Source organism: Salvia miltiorrhiza, chromosome 3 (genome assembly GCF_028751815.1).
Source record: "Salvia miltiorrhiza cultivar Shanhuang (shh) chromosome 3, IMPLAD_Smil_shh, whole genome shotgun sequence".
NCBI lineage: Eukaryota > Viridiplantae > Streptophyta > Magnoliopsida > Lamiales > Lamiaceae > Salvia > Salvia miltiorrhiza.
In genome coordinates, this window is record NC_080389.1 from 58,092,446 (window position 1) to 58,117,805 (window position 25,360).

The following is a 25,360-nucleotide window of genomic DNA, read 5'->3' on the forward strand; positions in this document are numbered from 1 at the left end:
CAAGGCATCTAAAAAAAGTCAAATGATCCAAATAGAGATAACAACATACACATATATGTTTGCTCTATAAATATTGAAGTTGTGCACATATATATTTGCTCTGTAGATATTGAAGTTGTGCGTGTGAAGAAATAAGCAATCTCTGCTGAAATAGAAATTTTATTAAAAAGAAAAGAAAAAAGAGAGACCAGAGACAAAGGAAACAAGCAAAAGCACCCGCAAGAAACCCCGGGTAACCAAAAAAAAAAAGAAACCAAGACTAAGAGAACATTTTAAGAGGGTCGTCCTCGTCTAAAACATCGTCATCTTCATCGTCCAACATATCGCCCCATTTTTTAGAGGCCACAACCGACATAGCATGGGCTGCATCGGTAGAGTTATCGGAGTTGATCACAAAGTTTTGCAGAATCTGTCCTCTAGACTGAGCATACTTCACTTTATTCAGGAACTCCACAGGCGAAGAAGTGTCAAGACCTGGGCCCTGCATATCATCACGGCGTGCTGAGTTTTGGAAATCCGAGGACATGCCATTCATTATGATACGACGGAGCCTGTGCTTGATAGAAGAATCAGAAACTCTCCCCTTCTTGTTGATAGCCCCTTTCGGACGCCCTCGTCTACGAGAAATGGGTCCTGTCGTCCCAGTCAAAGTGAGCAAATCGTTGTTGTCAGTCATCACAGCAAGCGGCTGAACAACCAAAGGTGCAGAAGTCCTCTCGTGTTCCTGGTCCACTACCTCAATTTGGTTCTTTTCGTCATCTGACTCAAGCTGTTCCAAATCCTTTCTATCCTGATTGTCCTGATAGATGCAAGCATCTGAAGCTCGGCCTCCATCAGATGGCGGCTTTTCCATGTTATCATCACAAACAAGTCTATGTTCATCTTGCAACTCTAGAGAAACCAACACAGCAAAGGGATTGGATGAGGTAGGAGAGTCTGAAGAAGAGTTCAGTTTCTGTCCAACCTCAGCAAAAGCCTTTCCAGCCCTTGCTGGAGATTCGTGATTTCCGGTGTAGGGACGAGGATGAACCCTGTGGTCATCTACCTTGGACTGACCACGTTCCCGGCCCTGATGTTCCGTAAAGCCCTCCTCGGTCGTGTTTGTTTTCCTCCTTCTGCATTCGTTAGAAATATGTCCCACAACCTTGCAAACCGAGCAGTAATAAGGCAAATTCTCATATACAAACTTGACAGTAAAATCAATGTCGCCACACTTAATATCTAAAGCCTCAGGAATATCAGCCGAAACATCTAACTCAACAAGAATTCTAGCAAAGTGACCCACATGAGCCTGTGCAGACTGACCATCAATCAAGATAGGCGTACCCACTTCTCGTGCGATCCCGGAAAGAACCTCTGGGTGCCAATATTCATGTGGCAAGTTAAAGATTCTAATCCATACGTGAACAAGGGTTGAATTCGCTTTGTAGGGATCAAAATTCGGCACCCAAGCCTGGAGATGGAGTATACCTGAGCGTAGACGCCAAGTCATTTTAGCGAAGGCCGCTGCCCTATCCTCGTCGGTGGCGAAATTAAAAGTGAAGTAACCTTTTCCGAGAGGATGAATCGACCAACCAACAGACGGTTTCCAAAGCTGCTGAAGTTCCTGCCAAAGATCCGCTGCAAACCGAGGTGACTCACCTTTGCGGAGGATCAGCCGGCCGTGAACCGCATGGGCGAAACGCCGGACTTGTCGTTGGTGGAAAGAAGGCTCTAAAACAAGGCAACGTTTGAGATCCACCAACTCTGGCCGGAGGATTGTAAAGTCATGAGCGGGGACGTCCCTAGGCTTGGAAACTTGCTCTGTCGGACTGCCATCCCTAGCTTTCAGTTTATCTGCAAAAGAAGCAGACGGTGGACTGAGCACATTCGGATGGGCAGTCCCGATCGAGCGAGGTGGGATCAGGCCCTTAGGACCATCGGCCTGAGTAGAGACACCGACAGTATGGGCAGTCATCACCGCAGCGATTTTCGGGAACGAAACATCAGCAGTAGCTCTAGCATTCTCCGCCGAACTATCTGTGACAGTGATGCTCGGAGGCATCGTGATCCCAGACTCGGGGAAGAGAAGCGCCGTCATTACTGTCGTAGAGTTCATTGTCGTCTGATCAGTAGTGGTGAAATCCCTAGTAGAACTGTGGAGTGGCGATGATGATCGACTGACAGGAGCAAAGTTATTAGACACAATCGGGTAATTTTGGAGGGGAGGCTGGAGCGATGCCATTTCTCACAAACGGAGGCAATCTGTGACGACGTCGCCGCTTTCCTTCGACGCAGCTTTGAGCCTCGAACGTCGAGGCCGCGCGACGTCGATGGCGTCGCTTCTCTCAAGCTGCGGTGAGGTTGCTCCGAGAGCCGGGCTGACGGGCACAGCAGCAGCGAACTGAGACGGCCGGTGTGCAGCGAGCAACGCCGGGCTGGTGGCGCGGCGAACTCGCTGCTGCCCGGCGATGAGGCGGAGCACCGCTGCTGGACGACTGCTGCTGGATCGGCGTTGAGGCGGATCGGCGATGAGGCTGAATCTCCTGCTGGATTTCTCGAGCTCCGCCACGCCGAGCTCCGGACTGGAGGCGCTGCTTGAAAAGTCGTCGCTGAACAGTAAATGTTCGACTGCTGCTTGATCTCTCCGCCACGCCGAGCTCCGACTGGAGGCGCTGCTGGATCGGCGATGAGTCGGATCGGGCGGATCGGCGATGGGCGAAACGCCTGCGTGCGAAGTCGCTGAGTTCTGGGAAATCAGATGGGCGATGGGAAATCAGATGGGCGGAAATCAGATCGGCGATGGGCGAAACATCTGATCGGCGATGGGAAATCAAATCAGATCGGCGATGGGAAATCAAATGGGCGAAACATCTGATCGGCGATGGTCACCACCCCTCTGATCGAGGTGATGTCAGAGAGAGTTTTTTTCAAGGGATTTTACTTGTTTCCGAAGATATAAGCAATCTCTAATTTCAGTCAAATAGTTAAAGAGCAAATATGCGGCAATAAAGCAAAATAGCTAATAAGACACTTACGAGCTTCTTAAATTAAGAAGCCTATTAAAAAAACCCACTAAAATTCCCTCCTTACTATCTCTCACTCACGCCGCCCCTCTTGCCTTCCAGAATTCGGCGGCCATCACCACAAACCCTATTATCTTCGATTATTCTTCTCTTTTTCATTCTTGGCGCTCTCTCAATCTCATAAAATCTCTTTTTTATTTTTATAAAAAAAATTGAATTACATCTAAGCAAAGTCACATATGCGTGTGTTGTGTGTTAGCCTAACAGTAGGGGTTAATGCCCAATATCTGAGGATTGAGATTCTAGGTTTCAGTCCTTCATCGCGTGTCCTATTAGAGAATGTGTGGTTGCCTCATTCATGCAATAGTCGCCCGCACGCAAGTTTTTGTCATAGTTAAAAGTTCAATTGTCATCCATCCATTTTCAATTTTAGTTGAACACCAATCTTGTGTATGTTTGGCTGAACATATAATTTACTAATTAACAAGTAAAAACAAGTCAAGCAAACAGTTTTGGGATAATTTAATTTTCCATAAATATACCAGAAAAAACAAATAAAAATAGTTGAAATCTATCTATACTAATATTAAAGCAAAGATTTGTGGGGGAATGTGTTTCCCGCCAATTGCAGCCTCCTTTAGCCCAAAAGTTATTGCCCGATTATCTGTTGGGTTTAGAAAAAATCTGCAGTTTTGGCTTTTAATATTTTAATATTTTTCCTTTTCTTTACACATCTAAAGAATATTAATGCACAGTGCATTTCCGCCAACAACAGCAATTCTTTATCCAGTGTGCATATCCATCTCACTATTATCCAGTGTGCACATCCAACATCTGGAGCCAATTAATTAGTTGATATCTCATGCCTATAAATATCAGATTAGATCAAACAACATTTTTTCACAATGAATAATTTTTCTCTCTCTTCTTGGTTCTGATAAGAGAGCGAAGGAGATGGATGGAAGGGCGGCCCCGGCGCCAGATCTGGAGAACAGGGGCAGACGGCGAGGAAGGATGGATTCCGGCGAGGTGACGAGAGAGAGATGGCCAGAGAGGGAGAGATGTCGGAGGCAGAGAGGGAGAGAGGCGCACTACAAAAAAAACGGTTTTTAGTGGCGACATTTTTTGTCACTGTATGTATCAAAATTGTCACTATAAGTGCTTAGTGACGACTTTTGTGTTCGTCGTTGAGTCGAGACTGTATGCACCGACACTAAAAGTATTAGTGACAACAGCAAAAATAACGTCACTACATATTGAAGTATAGTGACAGAGGATCTTGTCACTGAAGATGATGATGTTGTGACAATAATTAGTCATCGCAATATAGAATTTTTATAGCCACGTACAATGATCGTCATTATAGTTCATTGTTTCAGTGACATGAATTATTTGTCACAATAAATCACTTATGTAGTCACACATTATAATTGTCACTAAATTATTCGATATATAGTCACATTTTTTTTATCGTCACTACAACTCCATCAATTAGTCACGTCTATTTACTGTCACTATATAATTTGGTATGTAGTCGCATGTCTTTATCGTCACTAGAAGCACATAAATTAGTCACATTCTATAGTTGTCACCAAAACAATTTGTATATAGTCACGTGTGGCTACCGTCACTAAAACGACTCGATTTAGTCACATGATACAATCGTCACTACTATTCTGTAATAATGTCACGCAGTATAGTTGTCACAAAATAAATATTTTTTATTGTCATTATAACAATATTATTTTAGTGACAAATCTATTTCAACACTGAAACAAATTAATATAGTGACTAAAAGAAATTCTATAGTGACATAAATTATTATCACTATAATTAGTGTCACAAATTGATAATAATTTAGTGATGGAAAATAATTTTGAAGGTTGTCACAATATTAATATAATGTCAAGTATACAATTTGTCACTAAATTTAAATTATTCATCATATTTAATATTTTTTTTATCTAATTTGCTAGTTAATATACAATATTATCAATTCTTCTTTCATTAAAAATATGAAATATATATATAAAAATTGAGAAAATTAAATTAAAATAATATATTTCATAAAACACATTAAACGTCATATCACATTGTTTGGAAATAAATACATTAAAAGACACCTAAACGACATTAATTGGAATTTAGAGTTTCACTATTTTGACTCAAGCTTTGCATGAGACCTGGGAGCTGCATTCTCAAAACAGCTTCGACTTGAGTCTGTAGGTTGACTTCATTGTTACTAACTTGAGCTTCTAAGGACTCAAATCGAGTTGTCAATTCTTGATTTTGTTTTCTTAATTCTTCATTCTCCTTTTGAAGATCAAGATTTATCTTTTCTCCTCTTTTAGAAGTTGGCTTGATCCCATCTCCACATCCACGTAATCTGCTAGATTTTTCTTCTCCAAGAACTTTTATGAATGCTTCATCCTTGGTCATAGGTTCTCCACCGTCTTCTGGTAGACTTTGACACATAATAAGCTTTTCCTGAACATAACAATTTATATTAGAATTTGTACTTCATACATATGTATGTACACATAAACAGAAATATGCACTCACATAAACTTCTTTAGAAGCATCATCAACCCATTGTTTTTTCTCATTGTTGTATCGACTTTTTCTCCATGCGGCTGTACGAGTAGGCTCCTCGCCAGTTTCAGGATCACGCTAATATCGTAAACATGTTAATGTTAACAACATATAATTCAAATATGCACTATTTCGATTGGACAAACATTAATAATCATGTACCTCTTCATAGCAAGCTTGGGCAATGGATTTTGTTCCACATGAGTGATTCATTGTAAGTTTTTGTCTATTCTCTTTATTTCTCCCACTAATTTTCTTCAAACAGTACACGTGAAACATGTCAAAAAAAAGGCAAAAGACAATCTAAGAATAAACATGATCACGCATATTTTAGAAATAGGTTTCAAAACATGATCACGCATATTTTACAATTAGCTTTAAGCAGTAAAAAAAGACATATGATAAAATTTAAGAATAAACGTGATCACGCATATTTTCGAAATAAGTTTCAACAGTTGCGTAGAAGACAATTTAATAGTAAACTTGATCACGCATATTTTACAATTAGCTTTCAGCAGCAAAAAAAGACATAAGACAATCTAAGAATAAACGTGATCACACATCAAAAAAAGACATAAGGCAATCTAAGAATAAACGTGATCACGCATATTTTCAAAATAGGTTTCAACAGTGTGGTAGAATACAATTTAAGAGTAAATGTGATCACGCATATTTTACAATTAGCTTTCAGCAGCCAAAAAAAGACGTAAGACAATCTAAGAATAACCATGATCATACATATATTCCACATGAGTTTCAACAGTTGGTCAGAAAAGAGTAAACATGATCACGCATATTTTACAAATAGCTTTCAGTAGACAAATGAAGAATAGGCGTGGTCATGTATATTTCAAAATTGCTTTAAACATTCAATTACACAATAGGCATGGTCATGTCTAGTTCATACTATGCTTCAAGAATCTAAATATGCTCATTGAAACCAAATTACCAAAAGATCACATACCACACAAATAAAATCAATGTCGATCGAACAAAGTATATCAACATTATCAACCACAACCAAGCTTGAATAAAAAAAAAACTATTACCTTGAATGCATCGCTCTCAAAATAATCAATTAGTAGTTTCCAATCTTCACGATTTACTCCATGTGGAGACTTATCCAAGATAGTTCTTTCGCCCTTGTTTTCAAGATAGTGCACGTGCAACTTATGCCTGTAACTCCTATATTGGCGATTGAATTGGTGAAATACTACTTTTTTGACGTGGACGTCTTCTTCCAGATTAAACTTTTGCTACAAGAAAAAGGTGATTGCTTAGAAAAACACAAAATAAACGTGATAACACAGAAAACTTTCCCACTAATTTCATGGAATGAACGATTGATACTGAAAATAAATATTTTGTATACCTTCATTCCAATCCACATCTTCCTCTTGTTTTCCATTGGGATGTCTTTCCAACGAGGGTGTTGAACTTGTGCAAATTGTTTTACCATCATACACGCTTCCGTCTTGAAGTCTTTAGCATTCTCGCCAACAATCCGATTTCTTGTCGGATGTATAATCACGTCTAATTTTGGAGTACGCTGACATTTCTTTTGGAGTGATAAGCCTTTCGTAACACCTCTGACTTTCCGTTTGGGCGCACTTATATCAAATATATATTATGGTTTAGCTAACCAATCACAATACGAATATACATTACATACAAACATGAAATTAATAATAAAACCATTAGCCGTATCGTGTTGTGAAATTATTGTTTCCTCCATTGATGGTTCCACCAACTCTTCTTGAAAATCTTCATCCATTTCATCAACTGTAGCTAGAGAGAAAAAATATATTATTTCTCATATAAAGAAATCAAAAAATTGAAAAGGAAAAAAATTCAATGAACAAAAATAACAACTTACACGAGGTGTTCACGATGCGATCGTTTGACATGATGTTGGGAAGATGCAAAAGAAAATAATATAATTTTGTAGTTTGCAGGAGAGCAAAGATTTAGACGAGAATGAGGAGAAGAAGTATAGAAATTTGCTGCAAAGTGAATAACGTGAGTTGAGAATGAGAGAAGAAGAATAGGGTTTAATTTGTTGAGTGGTGACTGAAGTGGGAGAACGTGAGTGGATGAGAACGTGTGAATATGTATTCTTTTATATTTTGCGGTAAATATTTGATATTGGCGGTAAGTTTTATGTTTTAGATTTTCTCCAAAAATTTAAATTTCACGTTTCATATATTTTTCAAAATAAATTTAATTCTTTTTTTTAGATATACTAACGGATTGCCTCTAAAAATATTGAAGACACTGCTAATTAAGTCTGCCTTTTTTTGGTAATAAACGTGATCACGTTTTCTGTTAAATACTCTTGGTCAAATTGTAAAACAAAACATATTATTGACGCCAAATCATTATACACGCTTTTTTTTGTTATAAGCATGATCACGTTTATTTTGCAATAATTTTGATAGAGAATATAATACGAACTAATTCATATTATAAGCTAAATCAAACTCTACATATATATTCTTTTGGAAAGTTCTACATATAAGTTATAAAATTAAAATTTAATTATTAATTTAAGTTAAATTAGTGAATTTGAGGATAAACGTAATAAAATGAGGTGAAATGGTTCATATGAATATATTTCGCACCCAAAACTATGTTTAACAAGTGGATTCAATTATTCATTATAAAATAAATATTTATTAATTATTTTAAATTAAATTAGTGATTTTGAGGAAAAATATAATAAAAGGAGGTGAAATGGTTGATATCATGATATGAATGTATTTCGTTTGCAAGACTATGTATAACAAATTCTTTATTCAACTATTCGTTATAAAATAAACATTTATTAATTATTTTAAGTTAAATTAGCGATTTTGAGGAAAAATATAATAAAATGAGGTGAAATGGTTGATATGAATGTATTTCACTCGCAAGACTATGTATTACAAGTCGATTCAACTATTCGTTATAAAATAAATATTTATTAATTATTTTAAAGTAAATTAGTGATTTTGAGGAAAAATATAATAAAATGAGGTGAAATGGTTGATATGAATGTATTTCACTTGCAAGACTATGTATAGCAGGTCGATTCAACTATTCGTTATAAAACTTGTAGACAATGTATTATAATATAGTATTGAAGTCGATTTGATAATAAAAAAAATGAACTACTATAGTGTAAATAATGAAGTCGAAATAATTATACTCAATGAAATGAAGTTGAATTAATTAATTGAATTAAATTAGTGAAGTTTTAATAAAAAAACGAATCATATGATGGGGTTTTTATCGGAAAGCTATATAACATATACTTTATTAAAAGCGATATAATAGTAAGAAAATGAACTACTATAGTGTGAGTAATGGAAAAAAAAAATTAATTCAAGTGAATCATACAATGGGATTTTGCTCGAAAAACTATATAACATATACTTTATTTGAATATATTATAATGAAGTATTGTAATCGATATGATGATAACAAAATGAACCACTATTGTGTGAGTAACGATGTCGAAATAGTTATACTCGATGAAATGAAGTTTAATTAATTAGTGAAGTTGTAATAAAAATAAATTTTATAAGATATATATAATGAAGGAAATTTTATTAAAGTATAATCAATCCTACGTAGAGATTTTGCTCGGAATCTATATAACATGTACTTTAATACAATGAATTATAATATAGTATTAAACGCGATATAATAATAAGAAATAATTATACTCAATGAAATAGAGATGAATTAATTAATTGAAATAAATTAGTGAATTTGAAAAAAAAATTGAATCATACAATGGCATTTTGCTCGGAGAACCATATAACATGTAATATAATACAATACTTTATTATAATATATTACAATAAAGTATATGTAATATTGTTTTTCGAGCAAAATCTCATCGCATGATTCAGTTGAAAATTTTCTGTTTCGTTACTCACACTATAGTAGTTCATTTTCTTATTATCATATGGCTTTTAATAAAGTATATGTTATATAGTTTTCCGAGTAAAATCTCTACGTAGGATTGATTATATTGTATTTTTGCTTTCAACTTCACTAATTTATTTCAATTATGTAATTAAACTTGATGAACGTTGAGTTTAATTATTTCGACTTCAATAAAATATTATAATACATTCTCTTAAAGTATATGTTATATAGTTTTCCAACCAAAATTACATTGTATTCACAATTTTTTTTTTTGAACTTCACTAATTTATTTTAATTAATTAATTAAAATTTGTTTCCTATTGTTATATAGCATTTACTGGATTATTATAATACATTTAATCCAAGTATATGTTATTTATTTTTTCAATCGATGCCCCATCATATGATTAATTTTATTTTTCTTTCTAACGCTTCACTAATGCGGTTGCCACTATCGGACAAGGTGGCAAAGTATAACTCACATATTATTGGTGTCTCAGGTTCAAATCCACCAAACACCTTTTTTTCTTGTATTTCGCTTTTTTTTAAATCATCTTCGAATTTTTTTATTAAATAATTGAAAAAAATATAAAAATGAAAACAAATCTAGGAATACTTTGAAAGGAATCTCTAAATTAGTAGAAATAAATAAAATTAACATATAATTCGCAAAATAAAAAATAAAAATTGAAAAATAAAATAAATATCAAAATAAATCTAGGATTATTTTATAAGAATCTCTAATGTCGTTGGACTCTTTCAAGCTAATTCCATGTCTCTTTTTTCATTTCTTTTTAAGTACCATCCTTTTCAATTAATTTCGAAACAAGTTCATCGTTCTATTGAGATTTGTTTTAGATTTTTTTTGACTATTTCCATGTATATCTCCTGATTTTGTTATGCAAATCTACTGATCGCGTCTTCTGAGCAATACTCTTATTTCATAATAAGCGTGATCACATTTTCTGAGCAATACTCCTTATTTCATAATAAGTGTGATCACGTTTTCTGAGCAATACACATATTTCATAATTAGCTTGATCATGTCTTCTGAGCAATAATCTTTGTGAACCAAAGCCTGATATTAGCATATCAATTCATTGCATTATGCTTTTTTTATTATAAACGTGATCACGTTTAATGTGCAGTAGTGTGGTTGAAGAATTACAAACTAATTCATATTAAAATACAAATTAATTTGTATATTATCATCCCATTTCTTAATATTTATAATATCATTGTTATTTTTGTGACATATAGTGACAATACATCCCGCCAACAATTAAGTTTGTCACTAATGAATTTTTTGGTGACGAGTGAAACGACTGTCACAACTTAACAAAGAAATTTAGTGACAATAAATAAGAATAATTAATATCGTATGTCACTATTGCACTTTGCGGTGACACCATAATATATTGTCACTATTTATATGATTGCAGTGACAAATTTAACAATCATCACAGACGTATAGTGACATTAAATAATGACAATAATACAATTCATCACTGTTATAATCATTGTGACGAAAATAAATTATTGTAACTATAAAAATATTTATACTGACAAATTAACAAGTGTCACTAATATATAGTGACAATAAATAATGACAGCAACAAAATTTGACACTATTATGTTATTTTGTGATATTAATACGTGTTGTCACTATATTCAAACTTGTAGTGATAAAAATATAATTGTCACTACTATACAGTGACATTAAATATCCGCAACAATATAATTTATCACTATTACATTATATTGTCACGATACATAATATTGTCACTATACATATGTTTTGTAGTGATAAAAATAAGATCATCACTAACATGTAGTGACAATAAATACTGACAACAATTAAATATGTCACTACTACACTATTTTGCAACGGTATATCGTACCGTCACTACATGCATATTTATAGTTACAACACTCAATTGGTCACTGATATATAGTGACAAAAATTATCGACAATAAATTTTTTTGTCACTGATACATTATTTTGTGACAACGATTTTTTTTGTCACTGAAAAGCTATTTGTAGTGACAGAAATATGATCGTCACTCGTATTGTTGCCACTAAAAACCGTTTTTTTTTTGTAGTGTTCCAGCAACGGCGCCGGCGCGACGTGGCACAAGAGTAGCCGAGATGGTGAGAGTATATGTGAGTGTGAGTGTGTGAGTGTGAGTGTGTTGTGTGTTTTGTGCAAGAATGTGTGTTAGTGTTTGTGTGTGTGAGTGATTGTGTGTATTTGACAGGTGTGTGTGCGTGAGTGTGTTGTGGTGTGTGCGACGTGAATTAGGGTTGATGGAGGTGTTAATGGAGAAAAGGAGACACAGAGGATGAAAACATTGAGAAGAAGTAGAGAGAAGATGAAGTGGCGCAGCTTTACAAGAGTGAGAAAGAAGAAATTGAAAAAGAAATAGAAAGAAGATGAGAAGCACCGCTACTTTACAATTAAAATTAGGGTTGTTTAAGTTGTACTCCATTTTGCCTTTCAAAACAGTTATACTGCATTTTTTTTAGATAGTAAAGTTGTACAGCATTTTGTATTCTTTTTTATCATCATTTTAATATTTTTTAATTAGTTTTGTATGTTGCCTACTGCATCGAAGAACGCGACAGCTTAGATTTATGATATTCAGCGACTCTACTGCTTTATTCTTTGGATTTGAGTTAGTTTTGTGATATTTTTGATTTCGTTTATATTGCAGCACACGTTCATAGCTCCGATTCTGCTATTGGTGAGTTCTTTAATTGATTGTCACTTTCCCAACATGATTTGGTATGATGTTTCTTGATAAAGATTCGATTTTTATCTATAGATCTTGAGTTTTATGCCGATGAAAAAGTATATGAAGATTTCCCAATTGGCATATGGTAGAAGACAGCCGCCGCCTTGCCGAGTCACAGAGCTTCGTGTTTAATAGATTTAATTTTTTGTTCATCGGATAATTGTTCTGTTCATTGAGCAATTGTCATTTATTCATTGAAAAATTGTTAATATTCATTACAGATTATTATATCATGAATATTCAGTAATCACAATTTCTGTGAATTTACAAATTGTAATTTTTTGTAAGTACAATTTGTATTTTGTTCATTGAAAAATTATGTTTCATTCATTAAAAAATTATGATTATTCATTACAGAATAATATTATTGACATATGATTGAGAATTGAAAATTTATTTTATGAAAAATATTTCGAACAAAGCGTACAAAAATTACGAACATCTAAATAAAACTTTTGAATTATATTTGTTGAAATGTAAAAATTTTATAAAAAACATTTAGAACAAGCTTAAAAAAATTACGAACAAAACTGTCACAGTCCAAAACCGTTTAGTTCCTTTGTAATTTTTATTTGAAAATTATTATAGTTTCGAGTTATTAATATATATATATATATATATATATATATATATATATATATATATTAGTCGAGTTTGTGATAAATCTAGTCGCGCCCCTAGTTAGATAGATAATTTTAAGTTATAAATTGTATAATTTTAGCAAATGAAAATTTATTGCTCAAAAATTGGGCCTTACTTATAATATTTTTATAAGCTTGTAGATTTGGGCCTTATTTATATTAATGGGCTGAAAGTTTAGAAAGCCCATAACATTTTATGATATGATCGAAAATTTCTCTTAATTTTGTAGAATTTCAGTATCATTTTCAGCCACAAATTTTGATTCTTCCGGTTTAAGTTTCCTCCTCAGCCATTCAATTTTCTTTCTCAATCTTGTGAAATACAAAATCTTTCTATTAATTTTAGACTCCACCGCCTCATTTTAGCTTATTAAGCTCCTTCACTTTCTGAAAGTCAAATATTTTGTATTTAGCTTTAACTAAAGATGTTATTTTGAGTAATATACTTTAAATAAAAATTTATTTCTTTATTTTCACATCAAATATTTATTTATAGTCATAATTTTCCGCGTGCGTTTTCTTTTAAAATTAAAATGGATTTGGGTGTCACAAAAACCACCAAAAAATGAACTTAATTATGTTTGCATATGTTCGAAACTAATTACAACAAAAAAAAACAAATTAATATAACAAAAACAAAATACCTTCTTCCATCTTCAAATGACAAAACAAGAAAAAGCTACGAAAATTATACTAATGACTACCTTTAGGGTAGAAAAAACGGTAAAAATCATAAACTAATTAAAGACGGTTACTTTTAATTTATTTCACTTTTATTGATAAAAAAAATAAAAATTAAAGACGGTTACTGAGGAAATAAAAAAAAAATTATGGATATCTCATAACTCCACCCAAAAAAGAGATTCGGTCAACTTGATATAATGAGATACGGTTAATTAAAAAACAAAATTACTTATATAACCTTAAAATTAAAAACGCCTACTACATAATCTATTAAATCTGCACCGTGAGATTATACTAATCTAATGACTAGAATTAATTCTTCATTCTCAAATTACTTATCATTCTTCATGGATCTTCTCCCTATATATATATATATTGAATGGTAAATATTTTGAGAATGAAGAATTGATCATAGCCTTTGATTTGATTACATCTGACGGTTAATAGGTCTTCCGCCTTTTATATATTTATTTATTTTAATTATACGGTTACTTATGTTTAAGGACTGGATATTTATGTAAATTTATATTTATTTGTAACCGATTCTATCTATTTTTAAGTTACCAACAATCTTTATTTTCTTGGAAGATTTACGTGTTTTCTTTTTCTTTTTTCTTTTTTCTTTTATTATAAATGAGATAGTATACGTGTGATTCATTTGAAAATTTTGGGTTTTATATTTTTGCCACTTGGAATCATTATATATATACGTGTGATTCATTTAAAAATTCTGGGTTTTATATTTTTGTCACTTGGAACCATTATTGGGTTTTCTACGTGTGGTTCATTTGAATATTTTTGCGACGTGTGATTCATTTGTGAATATTGGGTTTTCTTCACTTTTGCTAAGCATATTATTATTATTATTATTATTATTATTATTATTATTATTATTATTATTATTATTATTATTATTATTATTATTATTATTATTATTATTATTATTATTATTATTATTATATATTAGTTTATTCATAAAAAAAATATCAAACAAATTCATTTTGATAACTAAATAAAATATACAAAAGTAATGAACAAAGTAAAAAAAATCAATAAATAAGCTAAGAATCAGTTTATTTTGATTACTAAATTGTTATGTATCACTCTAAAACATGATTTGATTACCTAATAAAATATAACAATAATAAACAAAGTCATATATATTCAATGAATAAGCTTAGAATCGGTTCATTTTGATCAATATTCAAACATCCTTACTAGAATATTCATAATTTTATGCCGTTTATTCAAAAAGCTTCATGTTTAATATTTTTTTTATAAACCATATTATTGTTTCAAAATAATTTGGTGAACAATATATATTAATCATAAATTATGAATAATGAAAATACTACAATGAATAAATTAATAATACTCATGAATAAAATACGCATTGAATAATCACAATTTTTCAACGAGCAGATCGCAATTTTAAATTCTATTTCGCGGGTATCCGGCGGATAGCAGGTGACGGATACCCGCCGGATAGCGAGTTCGCGGATACCTGATGGGTAGCGGGTATCCGCAGGTGGCGAGTTTAGATACCATTTGATATCCATGGATAGTTTCGTGGTTAAAAATCACTATTCATTTAGTTCGTGGATATGGGTATGGATAGTCACTATCCGTATCCGTCGTACCCGATTGCCATCTCTAAATTTAATAAATCTAATAATTTATTATTTTAAAATAATAAATCTAATAATAATTTAATCAAACATCAGTATATAAATATGTGAGAGGATGTGTGGATTTGTGATGCATCAGAACGAAAAAAAAAACAAATTCAAAAGTTTGATTAGAGAAATAATTTGTTGTGGTAACATATTTATTTTAAAAAGACGTATTCTCATGAAAAAAAAAAGCAAACTAAATGTCTCGACGAGTGTAAAGGGTAAAATGGATTTTTGAGAAAAAAGAAGAAGCTTTTATTTCATGTTATTATCATTACCAACCATAAGAATGGAATCAATTAAGGATTTGTCATTCCATTCGTTATGAATACCAACCATAGAAATTTTATTACTTAGTTCATTTCATTCCCTCTTAATTGCACTCCTGCATACCAAAGTTGAGAGTTCGTGTCACTAGATGATTAGGATGTGATGTGTTTTTTTTTTGGTTAGTTTTTAAAAGAAAATCATATCATTTCTAAGCATGGCTACCAAACACACCCTAACAATACTATACTTTAAATTATTAGAATTTATGATTCAATTTTTAGACATTAGTTTGTATTTTTTTTTGTATAACTTAAATACATTTATAGAATTCTACAATACTCCTATTATGTATTATAAATACATATGAATATTTAGACCGTGCGTAGCGCGGGTATAATACTAGTATACCAGAAAAAACAAATAAAAATAGTTGAAATCATCAAAGAAAGCAACACCTACTGTTTTACAAACTTGTACAACCAGAAATATCAACACCATATTGTAAATACAGAGAATAGTAGCACAGTTTCAGGCTTTCAGCTAAAGATCACTAAAAACAGAACACTGTAATCCATTCAACAATTCAAGTATATAAAATGAGTATATATAATTCCAAAACAGTTTTCAAAGAGTCTGGCCCAATCTTTCATACTGCTTAATTTATTTTATGTAGTAATTCTTTTTCCTAGAAAGTCTTCCTTTTCCTTTTCATTTCATTATATCATCGTATTATATATACTATATTATGTTAGTTACCCATGATGTTGAAATTCTTGAAGTATTGCACCGTCGAAAAAATCTGAGTGTCACTGTTTATAATGTACTTCCCCATTTCTCCGTTGACCATGAATATCTATCAATAACGTAACGCACTTAAAATTCCCTCCACACACACCCCCTTAGAGAGAGAGAGAGAATGGGAACTCTTGCAGTGGATTCCACCGGAAGATTCCCTGAAGGTGGTGAAAATGATTCTAGGAATCTCGACGCCGGCGCCCTCTTTGTCCTTAAATCTCGAGGTCAGCAACCAAATCACCTTTTTTTTTAGGGAAAAAACTTTTTTTGTTAATTATACTCGTGTCATGGGTGCCGACATAATATTACGATAATCTATAAATTTATTAGTCACCTTCTTATTTCTTATATTAGTTGTGTTGGTTTTCTTGAATTAATAGAGAATTTCAGAATTTTTATTTTACCCTAAATCCTGTATATATATATGGTACAAATTAAGATTTTACAGGATCATGAATTCTATTTAACCTTTGATACATTAAGTTCTCCTATGTTAAAGTTATAAATCAAAATTGAGGCGAACATAAGTAGTAAATATTGGTTACGTTTATAGGTTCATGGCTGCATTGCGGTTGCCATCTAACGATGGCTATAGTTTCGCCTGTGCTGCTGAGCTTGCCCTTCGCCTTCACCTTATTGGGGTGGAGCGGCGGCCTTCTTTGCCTCACGGCTGCCGGACTCATCACGTTTTACTCCTATAGCCTTCTCTCTATTGTCTTGGAGCACTTCGCACAACTTGGAAGGCGTCATCTCCGATTCCGTGACATGGCCCACGATATTTTAGGTAATGTTTTATATTTGTATTTTGTAACATTAGTATTAAGTATCATAAATTTATTGTTCAAGGTCTGAAGTCCTGGGTTTGAGTCTATCGCGTGATCTTTAAATTTATTTATTTACTTATGTAATTTATATATAAAAAAAAGAGTAGAATATGATTCATATGCTTTAGATATTTATAATATATTTTTTTTGGGGGGAGGGGGTTCTTTTATTTTCTTTTTATGTGATAAATAATAAATAACCATTTCATTTCTTATCCTCCTAGTCCTAGAATTAAATTATTTTATTTGAATTTTCTTACATAGCTCGATGACTTATTGACTTTGATTTTGGAATATGAATATTCTATTATTTTGTAATGTGCTGATAGGGCCGGCATGGGGACGTTACTTTGTGGGCCCACTTCAATTAGGCATATGTTACTTTGCAGTAATTGCATGTACACTTCTTGGTGGGCAGAGCCTTAAGGTTAGGCCTTCTCCTTTTGGCCCATTAATTGGATTTTGTGGGCTTCTCTGTAGTTTCACACAAACAAGATTACAATTATTTTGTCTTCTACATTTATTCTCAAAGCAAAAAGGGCATTAAAGAAAAGGGTTTATTTATTTAAACAATATATTTAATCTGCAATCACGCATCGAACGTTAGGCCTTTTTGTTTTTATTTACTATCAAAGTATTTAAATCGAGGCCGATAAATTAAATGAGACAAAACGAAAGCTGGAGCACTTATGTAAACTTGATTTTTTTTTTTTAATGAAATAGACAATGCAGTTGACACTTATTTTTTTGCAGTATATTTATTTGCTATCTAGACCAAATGGAAGCATGCAACTTCATCAATTCATAGCGATATTTGGAGGGCTAACCCTAATCATGGCTCAAATGCCATCATTTCATTCTCTAAGACACATCAACCTTGTTTCCCTTTTTTTGTGCCTTGCTTATTGTGCTTGTACCACAGCTGGCGCTGTTTATATAGGTACTAATATAGTTTGTGATGTCAAATAACACAAAAGTTTTCATTTACACAAATTTAGTTTTTTCGTTAATTGATGCTAAATAAATCTAGCTAGTTTTCCAATTATTAGTGATGAAATTGAATATATTAATTTTGGCGTGGCGTAGGACATTCTCACAAAGCGAGTAAAACGGATTACACAGTGAGCGGGAAAAGCATAAATCTTGTTTTTGGTATCTTCAACGCTATCTCAATCATCTCCACTGCTTATGGAAATGGTATTATTCCAGAAATACAGGTAATTGATTTCACTCCTACTCATAAATTGATAATTGAATATGATAAATTAAAATAGAGAGAATCTGCATGGCAGGCCACTATCGCACCACCAGTGACAGGCAAGATGTATAAAGGATTATTGGTGTGTTATTCGGTGGTGATATCAACTTTCTTCGGCGTAGCCATTTCTGGATATTGGGCATTTGGAAATCAATCACAACCGTCAATTCTCTCTAATTTCATTGTTGATGGACAGCCCTTGCTCCCCAAATGGTTTCTCCTCATCATCTATGTCTTCACTCTTATCCAAATCTCAGCTGTCAATTTAGTAAGATTTCCCAACACTCGTTTTATTATTAATATGAGTTTGAATAGAGATCTTGACATGCATGCAAATGCTTTAATAGGTGTACATGCAACCAACGAATGTGGTTATAGAGCGCAAGTTCGCGGACCCAAAGAAGCCGGAATTTTCGAGGCGCAACGTGGTTCCGCGGCTCGTTTTCCGGTCATTATCGGTGGCGTCTGCGGCCACGGTGGCGGCGATGCTTCCTTTCTTTGGTGACATGATGGCGTTGGCCGGCGCACTCGGCATCATTCCTCTAGATTTCATTTTACCTATGGTTTTATATAACGTGGCATTCAAACCTTCTAAAAGGAGCTTAATCTTTTGGGTCAACACTGCCATCGCCGCCGTTTCTACCGTGTTGGTCGCCGTTGGGGCAGTTGCGTCTGTCCGCCAAATCATTCTGGATGCCAAAACTTACAAACTGTTTGCTAACATGTGATAATGCACGATAAATATTTTCTTTTTGTTATTATGAGTTTATAAGAATATCAGTTCAAAAAAAAGGTTTGTAATAACATTTAGTTTATAGTACTATATCTTAGAAGGTTATAAATTTATTTTTAGTACAATCAAAATAAGAACGAATGTGCATCTTTTAGAATGTGCTTTAAATTTCCTGCATTTTCGTTTTATACATTACTTCTATTCTAAAAACTTACTTATATTTATCTTATACCTGAAAATGACCAAATCAAAATGCTTCAATTTAAAACAAGTGACATTTTACTACCTTTGATATCATACATACAGTTTTGTTCTTTAAATATCTCAACAATAAAAATGTAGTAAAATGGTTTCTTCCCTCTTACAAAACATTGGCACAAATCCTGAGCAGTCAGCCTCTTGCAGCACATTGTTTCCGGGCGAGAGCTCTCCAGCCAATATCTCGTCTGAAGAAGCCGGCTGGCCAATTCACTTGCTCTACGGCTTGGTATGCTCGATCTCTGGCCTCTTCCAGATCCTTCCCTTTAGCAGTGACACCAAGAACACGACCACCAGTAGCAACGAAGTTCCCCTCGGAGTCAAGGGCTGTACCAGCATGGAAAATCCTTACACTCGGAGCCACTTCCTCTGCTGCCTTGAGATTTTGAATCACTGTACCCTTCTTGTAGCTGCCCGGGTAACCTTCACTCGCCATTACCACAACCATTGCAGACCCTTGAGACCACTCCAGAGATACACCGCTTAGCTTTCCCATGGACGCTGACAGTAACACTTGTGCCAGATCTGACTCCAAACGAACCATCAACACCTGTTGCAATCTTCGCCTTTGTCATGCCAGCATACGCCTCATCAACAGTATGTATGTATTTATGTTCAAGTTTTAACATATTTTTAATGAACAAAATGGATCAACAATAATGACACAGCACATAGCAGTTGAGAAAAGCAAATATAGCATTCTTGTGAGGAGGGAAAAAACTAGGACAAACCTGGCACTCAGGATCTCCAAAGCGGACATTGTACTCAATCAGCTTTGGTATTCCAGATTTCTTCTCGATCATCAGCCCTGCATACAGAACCCCAACAAACTTGCGGCCCTCTGCAGCCATTCCCTTCACGGTAGGAAGAATTACGGATTTCATGACAACAGATTCTACTTCTTTTGTTAGGATAGGGGCTGGAGAATATGCCCCCATTCCACCGGTATTAGACCCAGTGTCACCATCACCCACTCGTTTATGGTCCTGAGCAGATTCTAGAGGTATGGCATGCACCCCGTCCACTAGAGCAAAGAATGATGCTTCCTCTCCTTCGAGATACTCTTCAATGATGACACGACACCCAGCAGACCCAAAAACATTTTTCACGAGCATAGAATCAACTGCTTCAAATGCTTCATCCATTGTCATAGCAACAATAACACCTTTTCCAGCTGCCAACCCATCTGCTTTAACAACAATGGGAACACCTTCAGCTTCAATATATGCTTTTGCAGCAGATGGATCAGTAAAAGTTCGATACTGCACCATTAAATGGAAAAGGAAACGTAACTAAGCTTTGAAAGTATTAGGAATAAGCCTATCCAGTAACCAAAGCTAATAGGTAATGAACCTTGGCAGTTGGGATATCATATTTGTCACATAACCGTTTCATGAAGTCCTTTGAACCTTCTAAGGCGGCAGCTTCTGAAGAAGGGCCGAAAGTAGGAATCCCAGCCTTAACAAGATCATTAGCAAGACCGGCTACAAGGGGAGCCTCTGGTCCCACTACAACCAGTCCAATAGACCTTTCACGGCAAAAGGCAATCACCGCTGAGCTATCAGAGATATCAAGATCCTCTATACAAGTTGCATCGCCCGAGTCAGAAATTCCAGCATTCCCAGGAGCACAAAACACAGAAACACAGGAAGGAGATCGCTGCAGGGCATAACAAAGAGCATGCTCCCTTCCTCCCCCTCCAATAACCAGCACAGCTATATTTTCCTCTACAATTCCAATACCAAGCATCAACCAACATAAACAAATACTCATATTTAAGCATTCCTCACAGCCTATTCATTACTATTAGATAGGCAAGTATTGGTAAGAACATCTAATTTTTAACGTTGTGCATAACATCAAAATTTCGGCCAGTTTAACTAAACAAGTTACTACCTTTAAGTTAAGGGAGCATTTTATATCGAATGGTATGAAATACTACTAGCATTGCCAATAACATGCTATGGAATTCCTTATTTAGGAGTTTACCCTTTTACAAAGACACAATTTTTAAATAACAAAATTAGCTACTTCCATCTTCTTGTATCAGATAACAGAATAATACAAGCGCATAAACATAATCAACTCTTCATCCATTACTGCCACCTTGAACAAGTAATTCTTGAAATAAAATAGAATAAAAAGAAAGAAAAAAGAATGGTACCAGAAGCAGAGGAGGGCTCGTTGTTTGAAGCAATGGCGTTAAATACAAGCATAGCAGATTGATTATTTTTCCTCCAGAGTCGAGCAAAGCTACTAGAACCACTTTTCTGCGCGACCCGTTTGATGGGTCTCACGCGAAAACAGAGTGAGGTAAAAGATTTTGGCGTCGAACTGAGAAAATTACTATGGCCGTCCAAAAGGTGAATACTATTTGAGCAAGCGAGTGCCATATTTTTCTATGTTTTGAATCTTTAGTTGGGATTGAAAGAGTTGGTTTCTGGATAGCTGTAGTTCTCCTATTAATTATTGCTGATGTGATTGAGAGGTTGAAGCTCGGTGCTACCTTCGGCTGGAAAAAGGGGCAGCAGCGTTGTGAACGGCTCTGCCACTCGAGACGCGAATCACCGCGGAGAGAGACAAGATTATTATTGGGCCTTGTAATTAAACTTTTGTAAGTGAGGCCCTACTTCTTTATTTAGGGTGATGGATTTTGGGCTCTTTAAATAACACTTGAAAAAGAAAATAGGCCCAGCACCGGAAGTAAATTAAAATAACATGATAAACTTCGGATACTATCTTTTTATTGTATGGCAAATACCAAAGAAATCAAGATTAGAGCCTTCGGACTTCGGAGCGTGCGCGTGTTGGTCTAGCGGTAGGAGGTTAATGTCTAATACCCGAGGTCCTGGGTTGAGTCTTCCGTCCCGAGATTTTAAAATTTTCTTTATTTACTTATGTAATTTATCAAAAAAAAAAAAATTTAGAGCCTTCGGAGTTCTGATGAATCTGATCAAGTCATCCCCTTTCCCACCAGCATGGATTAATCTTTAGCGTTATATTAAATTAATAGTAATACTAATTAAGTGAGGTGTGTGAGTGAAATAAGAGTATCATTTTTGTTGTAGTTTTGAATTGGTTAATTGGTTGAGTGGTGAATCTATTAATGACAATATTAATAAATAAGGGGTAATATTAAAGGTTATAAGTAATGAATTGTGTGGAATATATATACCAAAAATGAAAATATGAAATGAGAATGCATTTATGAATGAACAAAAAAATTCATTTTGTAAATAGAGGAAGTCGTATAATTTTATATGTAAAGAAAAGGAGTCCAATATTCACTCCTTACATCCGACAGTTAGACCAATGTTTCTAATTAATCCAATTTTGGGGGGGCTTAAATCCATTAACTATTGCTTTGAAATAGTAGAATCTCAAATTATTCACCCTTACGAAAAGACGAAAAACACTAAATAAATTATTTGCGGTACATTCAATTGAATTTAAAGGTTTGCCAACTAGTCAAATTAAATTTGTATAAATGTCACGAGGGTAAATATATTGGTAAAAGTATATCCCATAATTTAGAAGTTATGAGCTAGTCTTTACAGACTTAACAGTTCAAAGTTTATAAATACTTTACGCGGAAACCATATTAACAGTAGTTGTAGATATATTTAGTTAGTTTTTAAAATTGAAATACTTTACACGTAACCATATTAGTAGTGGTTGTACATATAATTAGTGTTTTTCTAGATAGGTAGATATATTTAGTTCGGAATTAACAGTTAAAATGATAGACACAATTTTGATTTTGTAATAATTAATGTTATTTGTATTCTCGAGGGGTCGAGATCCAAGCAATGCAAATTCTTATACGTGAACATTAAAAGTTTAGGGTTCAAATTAACTTACCGCCCCCTCTCCCAAGTAAAAAAAATATATTGTTTGGACATAAAATGTCTAAACATAAAATGGTCTAAATATATTAAGGTTGTGTTCTCTTCGATTGTAAATTTATCATGAAAAAATAATAAAAAAAAAAGATAAGAAAATTTGTAACATTTTAATGGTCCCCGCTCTTTTTCAATATGAATTATTCAATAAGTAATTTATACTAAATTAAAGGCGTTCTAAGAAAAATTCTTTTGTATTGAAGAGATTAGACTTTAAATGCATACCCTCAGATAAATATGTAACAAAAAAAAATCAGCCAAATCTTCATTTTTAATTGTTTGGTTAAAATAAATTAGCTAATTCTTATATAAAATTAATAACTTGATAATATTTTCCTTTAAATTAGTTTTGCCAAATTTACTCATACATATGATGATATAGTATCATTTATTCATTGTTATAACATTAGTAATCGGTCCAACCGAACCGGTTTGCCGGTTAACCGGAACCGAATAGCAGCAAAAATGTGAACCAAAAACCGGTTGTTCGGTTAACCAATTAATCGGTTAACCGAATTAATCGGTCAATTACATGTCTGAGCAGTGATTGTTGTCTCGGTCGAGTGATTTGGGGATGAGAATCACGGCGGCGGCGGTGGCTGATGGACTGCTGCTGTCCAGCCGAGTGAGAAGGGGAGGGGACAGAGAGAAGAGGGAGCGGTGGCTGTTCACGGTGAGGATAGAAGAAGGAGAAAACTAGGGATTTGATTTAGGGAGAGGGGTTTTCTGAAATTGGAAGCGGTGGGCTGTTCACGCCAGCGACAATTTCACGCCGGCGGAAATTGGAAGAGAGAAGAGGAGCGGTGGCTGTTCACACTAGCAGCAATTTCACCGGCAACTGGAACTGGAAGCACAAAGCGAAGAGAGAGAAGAAGCAACTGGAACTGACATTGAAGATTTTGAAATTTTTTAAAAGTAGGTCGGCAGAGCACGCTATTATCTTAGATTTAATTTAATTTGGGAAGTGAATACATGTTGTTTCAAAAGGACTCGCTGGACTAAGTTGAAATACATTTGGGCCATAAGTTTTCAGCCCAAAACACACTTTTCCAGCCAAAGCTCAATATATATATATATATATATATATATATATATATATATATATATATATATATAATTTAATTATATAAACCGGTTAATTCGGTTTTAACCGGTCGGTTATCGGTTAAATCGATTAACCGGTTAACACCGAAAATAATAACCGATAACCGAACCGAACCGGAAAATTTCGGTTATCGGTTAACCGATTAATCGGTTTTCCGGTTCGGTTACGGTTATAACCGAATAACCGGAACCGTTTTACCACCCCTAAACATTATTAGTATATTGATACGAAATTGACGTTTTCAAAGTCTTGATTCTTTAAGCTGGGCTGTTAGTTGTTACAACACTCCAAAGTTGGAAAATATTTCTTAAAAGGAAAACCAACTCACGGGCGCATTAACTTGTATGACTCGGTAATCAACAACTCTATTAAACACATCATTACTCATTAATATATAATTACACACACACACACGTACTGCTGAGTACGTTTTTAAGCGATCCTCTTTGTTGCCCAAAAATCTCAATTTATGAATAATAAAGGTTTAAAAGCTCAATAGTTAGTTCATGGCTCAAAACTAATGACAAAATATTTATAATTATTTTAAATGAGGTTGCATGTCAAAAATAAGCTAATGTTTGGAAGTTTCATATCTGAAAAGTTAGATTAGAAGGAAGGCGAAAAACTAGACATTTAACAGATTTGAAAGTCGATCAGATTTGATCAAGTGTTAAAAGATAAAAGCGCGTGTAATTTAAATTATATTCTTATTATTATTTGGACTTCGAAACCACGTTAAATGAGTTTTGGTATTGTATCTAAGCAATATGCTATAAATAGGGTTCCTAGGTTCAAATGTAAGACAAGTCATTCTAAAAAGGGAAATAAAACAAACAAATGTTATAATCCTCTCAAATTTTTCTTCACATTCAATTTCTTAGTTATTAGATAGAATTTTTCATTTTTCAC

The 25,360-nt window shown here is 33.9% G+C and overlaps 2 protein-coding genes across 2 annotated transcripts; one reads left to right on the plus strand and one right to left on the minus strand.

The window, feature by feature from the left end:
- Nucleotides 1-16,347: 16,347 nt before the first annotated feature.
- LOC131014757 (GABA transporter 1-like) lies at nt 16,348-19,296 on the plus strand. Its single transcript, XM_057942844.1, has 7 exons — nt 16,348-16,595; nt 16,925-17,155; nt 17,525-17,622; nt 17,949-18,135; nt 18,282-18,412; nt 18,488-18,721; nt 18,801-19,296. Exons 1-7 carry the CDS (start codon nt 16,493-16,495, stop codon nt 19,179-19,181), a joined length of 1,365 nt encoding a protein of 454 aa, XP_057798827.1. The 5' UTR covers nt 16,348-16,492; the 3' UTR covers nt 19,182-19,296.
- A 151-nt stretch (nt 19,297-19,447) lies between these two features.
- Nucleotides 19,448-22,079, minus strand: LOC131014756 (phosphoribosylamine--glycine ligase-like). The gene is made up of 4 exons (XM_057942843.1): nt 21,609-22,079; nt 20,798-21,171; nt 20,176-20,706; nt 19,448-19,994 (listed from the first exon to the last, which is right to left on the minus strand). The coding sequence occupies exons 1-4, from the start codon at nt 21,835-21,837 to the stop codon at nt 19,578-19,580; spliced, it is 1,551 nt and encodes a 516-aa protein (XP_057798826.1). The 5' UTR covers nt 21,838-22,079; the 3' UTR covers nt 19,448-19,577.
- Between the last annotated feature and the right edge of the window lie 3,281 nt (nt 22,080-25,360).

Excerpts from the sequence above, each read along its gene's own strand:
- LOC131014757 (XM_057942844.1), top strand. The coding sequence starts at position 16,493 with ATGGGAACTCTTGCAGTGGATTCCACCGGAAGATTCCCTGAAGGTGGT. Across the intron at positions 17,156-17,524 it reads CATGGCCCACGATATTTTAG|GGCCGGCATGGGGACGTTAC; the intron begins GTAATGTTTTAT and ends ATGTGCTGATAG. Across the intron at positions 18,413-18,487 it reads GTATTATTCCAGAAATACAG|GCCACTATCGCACCACCAGT; the intron begins GTAATTGATTTC and ends TCTGCATGGCAG.
- LOC131014756 (XM_057942843.1), bottom strand. The coding sequence starts at position 21,837 with ATGGCACTCGCTTGCTCAAATAGTATTCACCTTTTGGACGGCCATAGT. Across the intron at positions 21,172-21,608 it reads CGAGCCCTCCTCTGCTTCTG|AGGAAAATATAGCTGTGCTG; the intron begins GTACCATTCTTT and ends TTGGAATTGTAG. Across the intron at positions 20,707-20,797 it reads ATGATATCCCAACTGCCAAG|TATCGAACTTTTACTGATCC; the intron begins GTTCATTACCTA and ends TTAATGGTGCAG.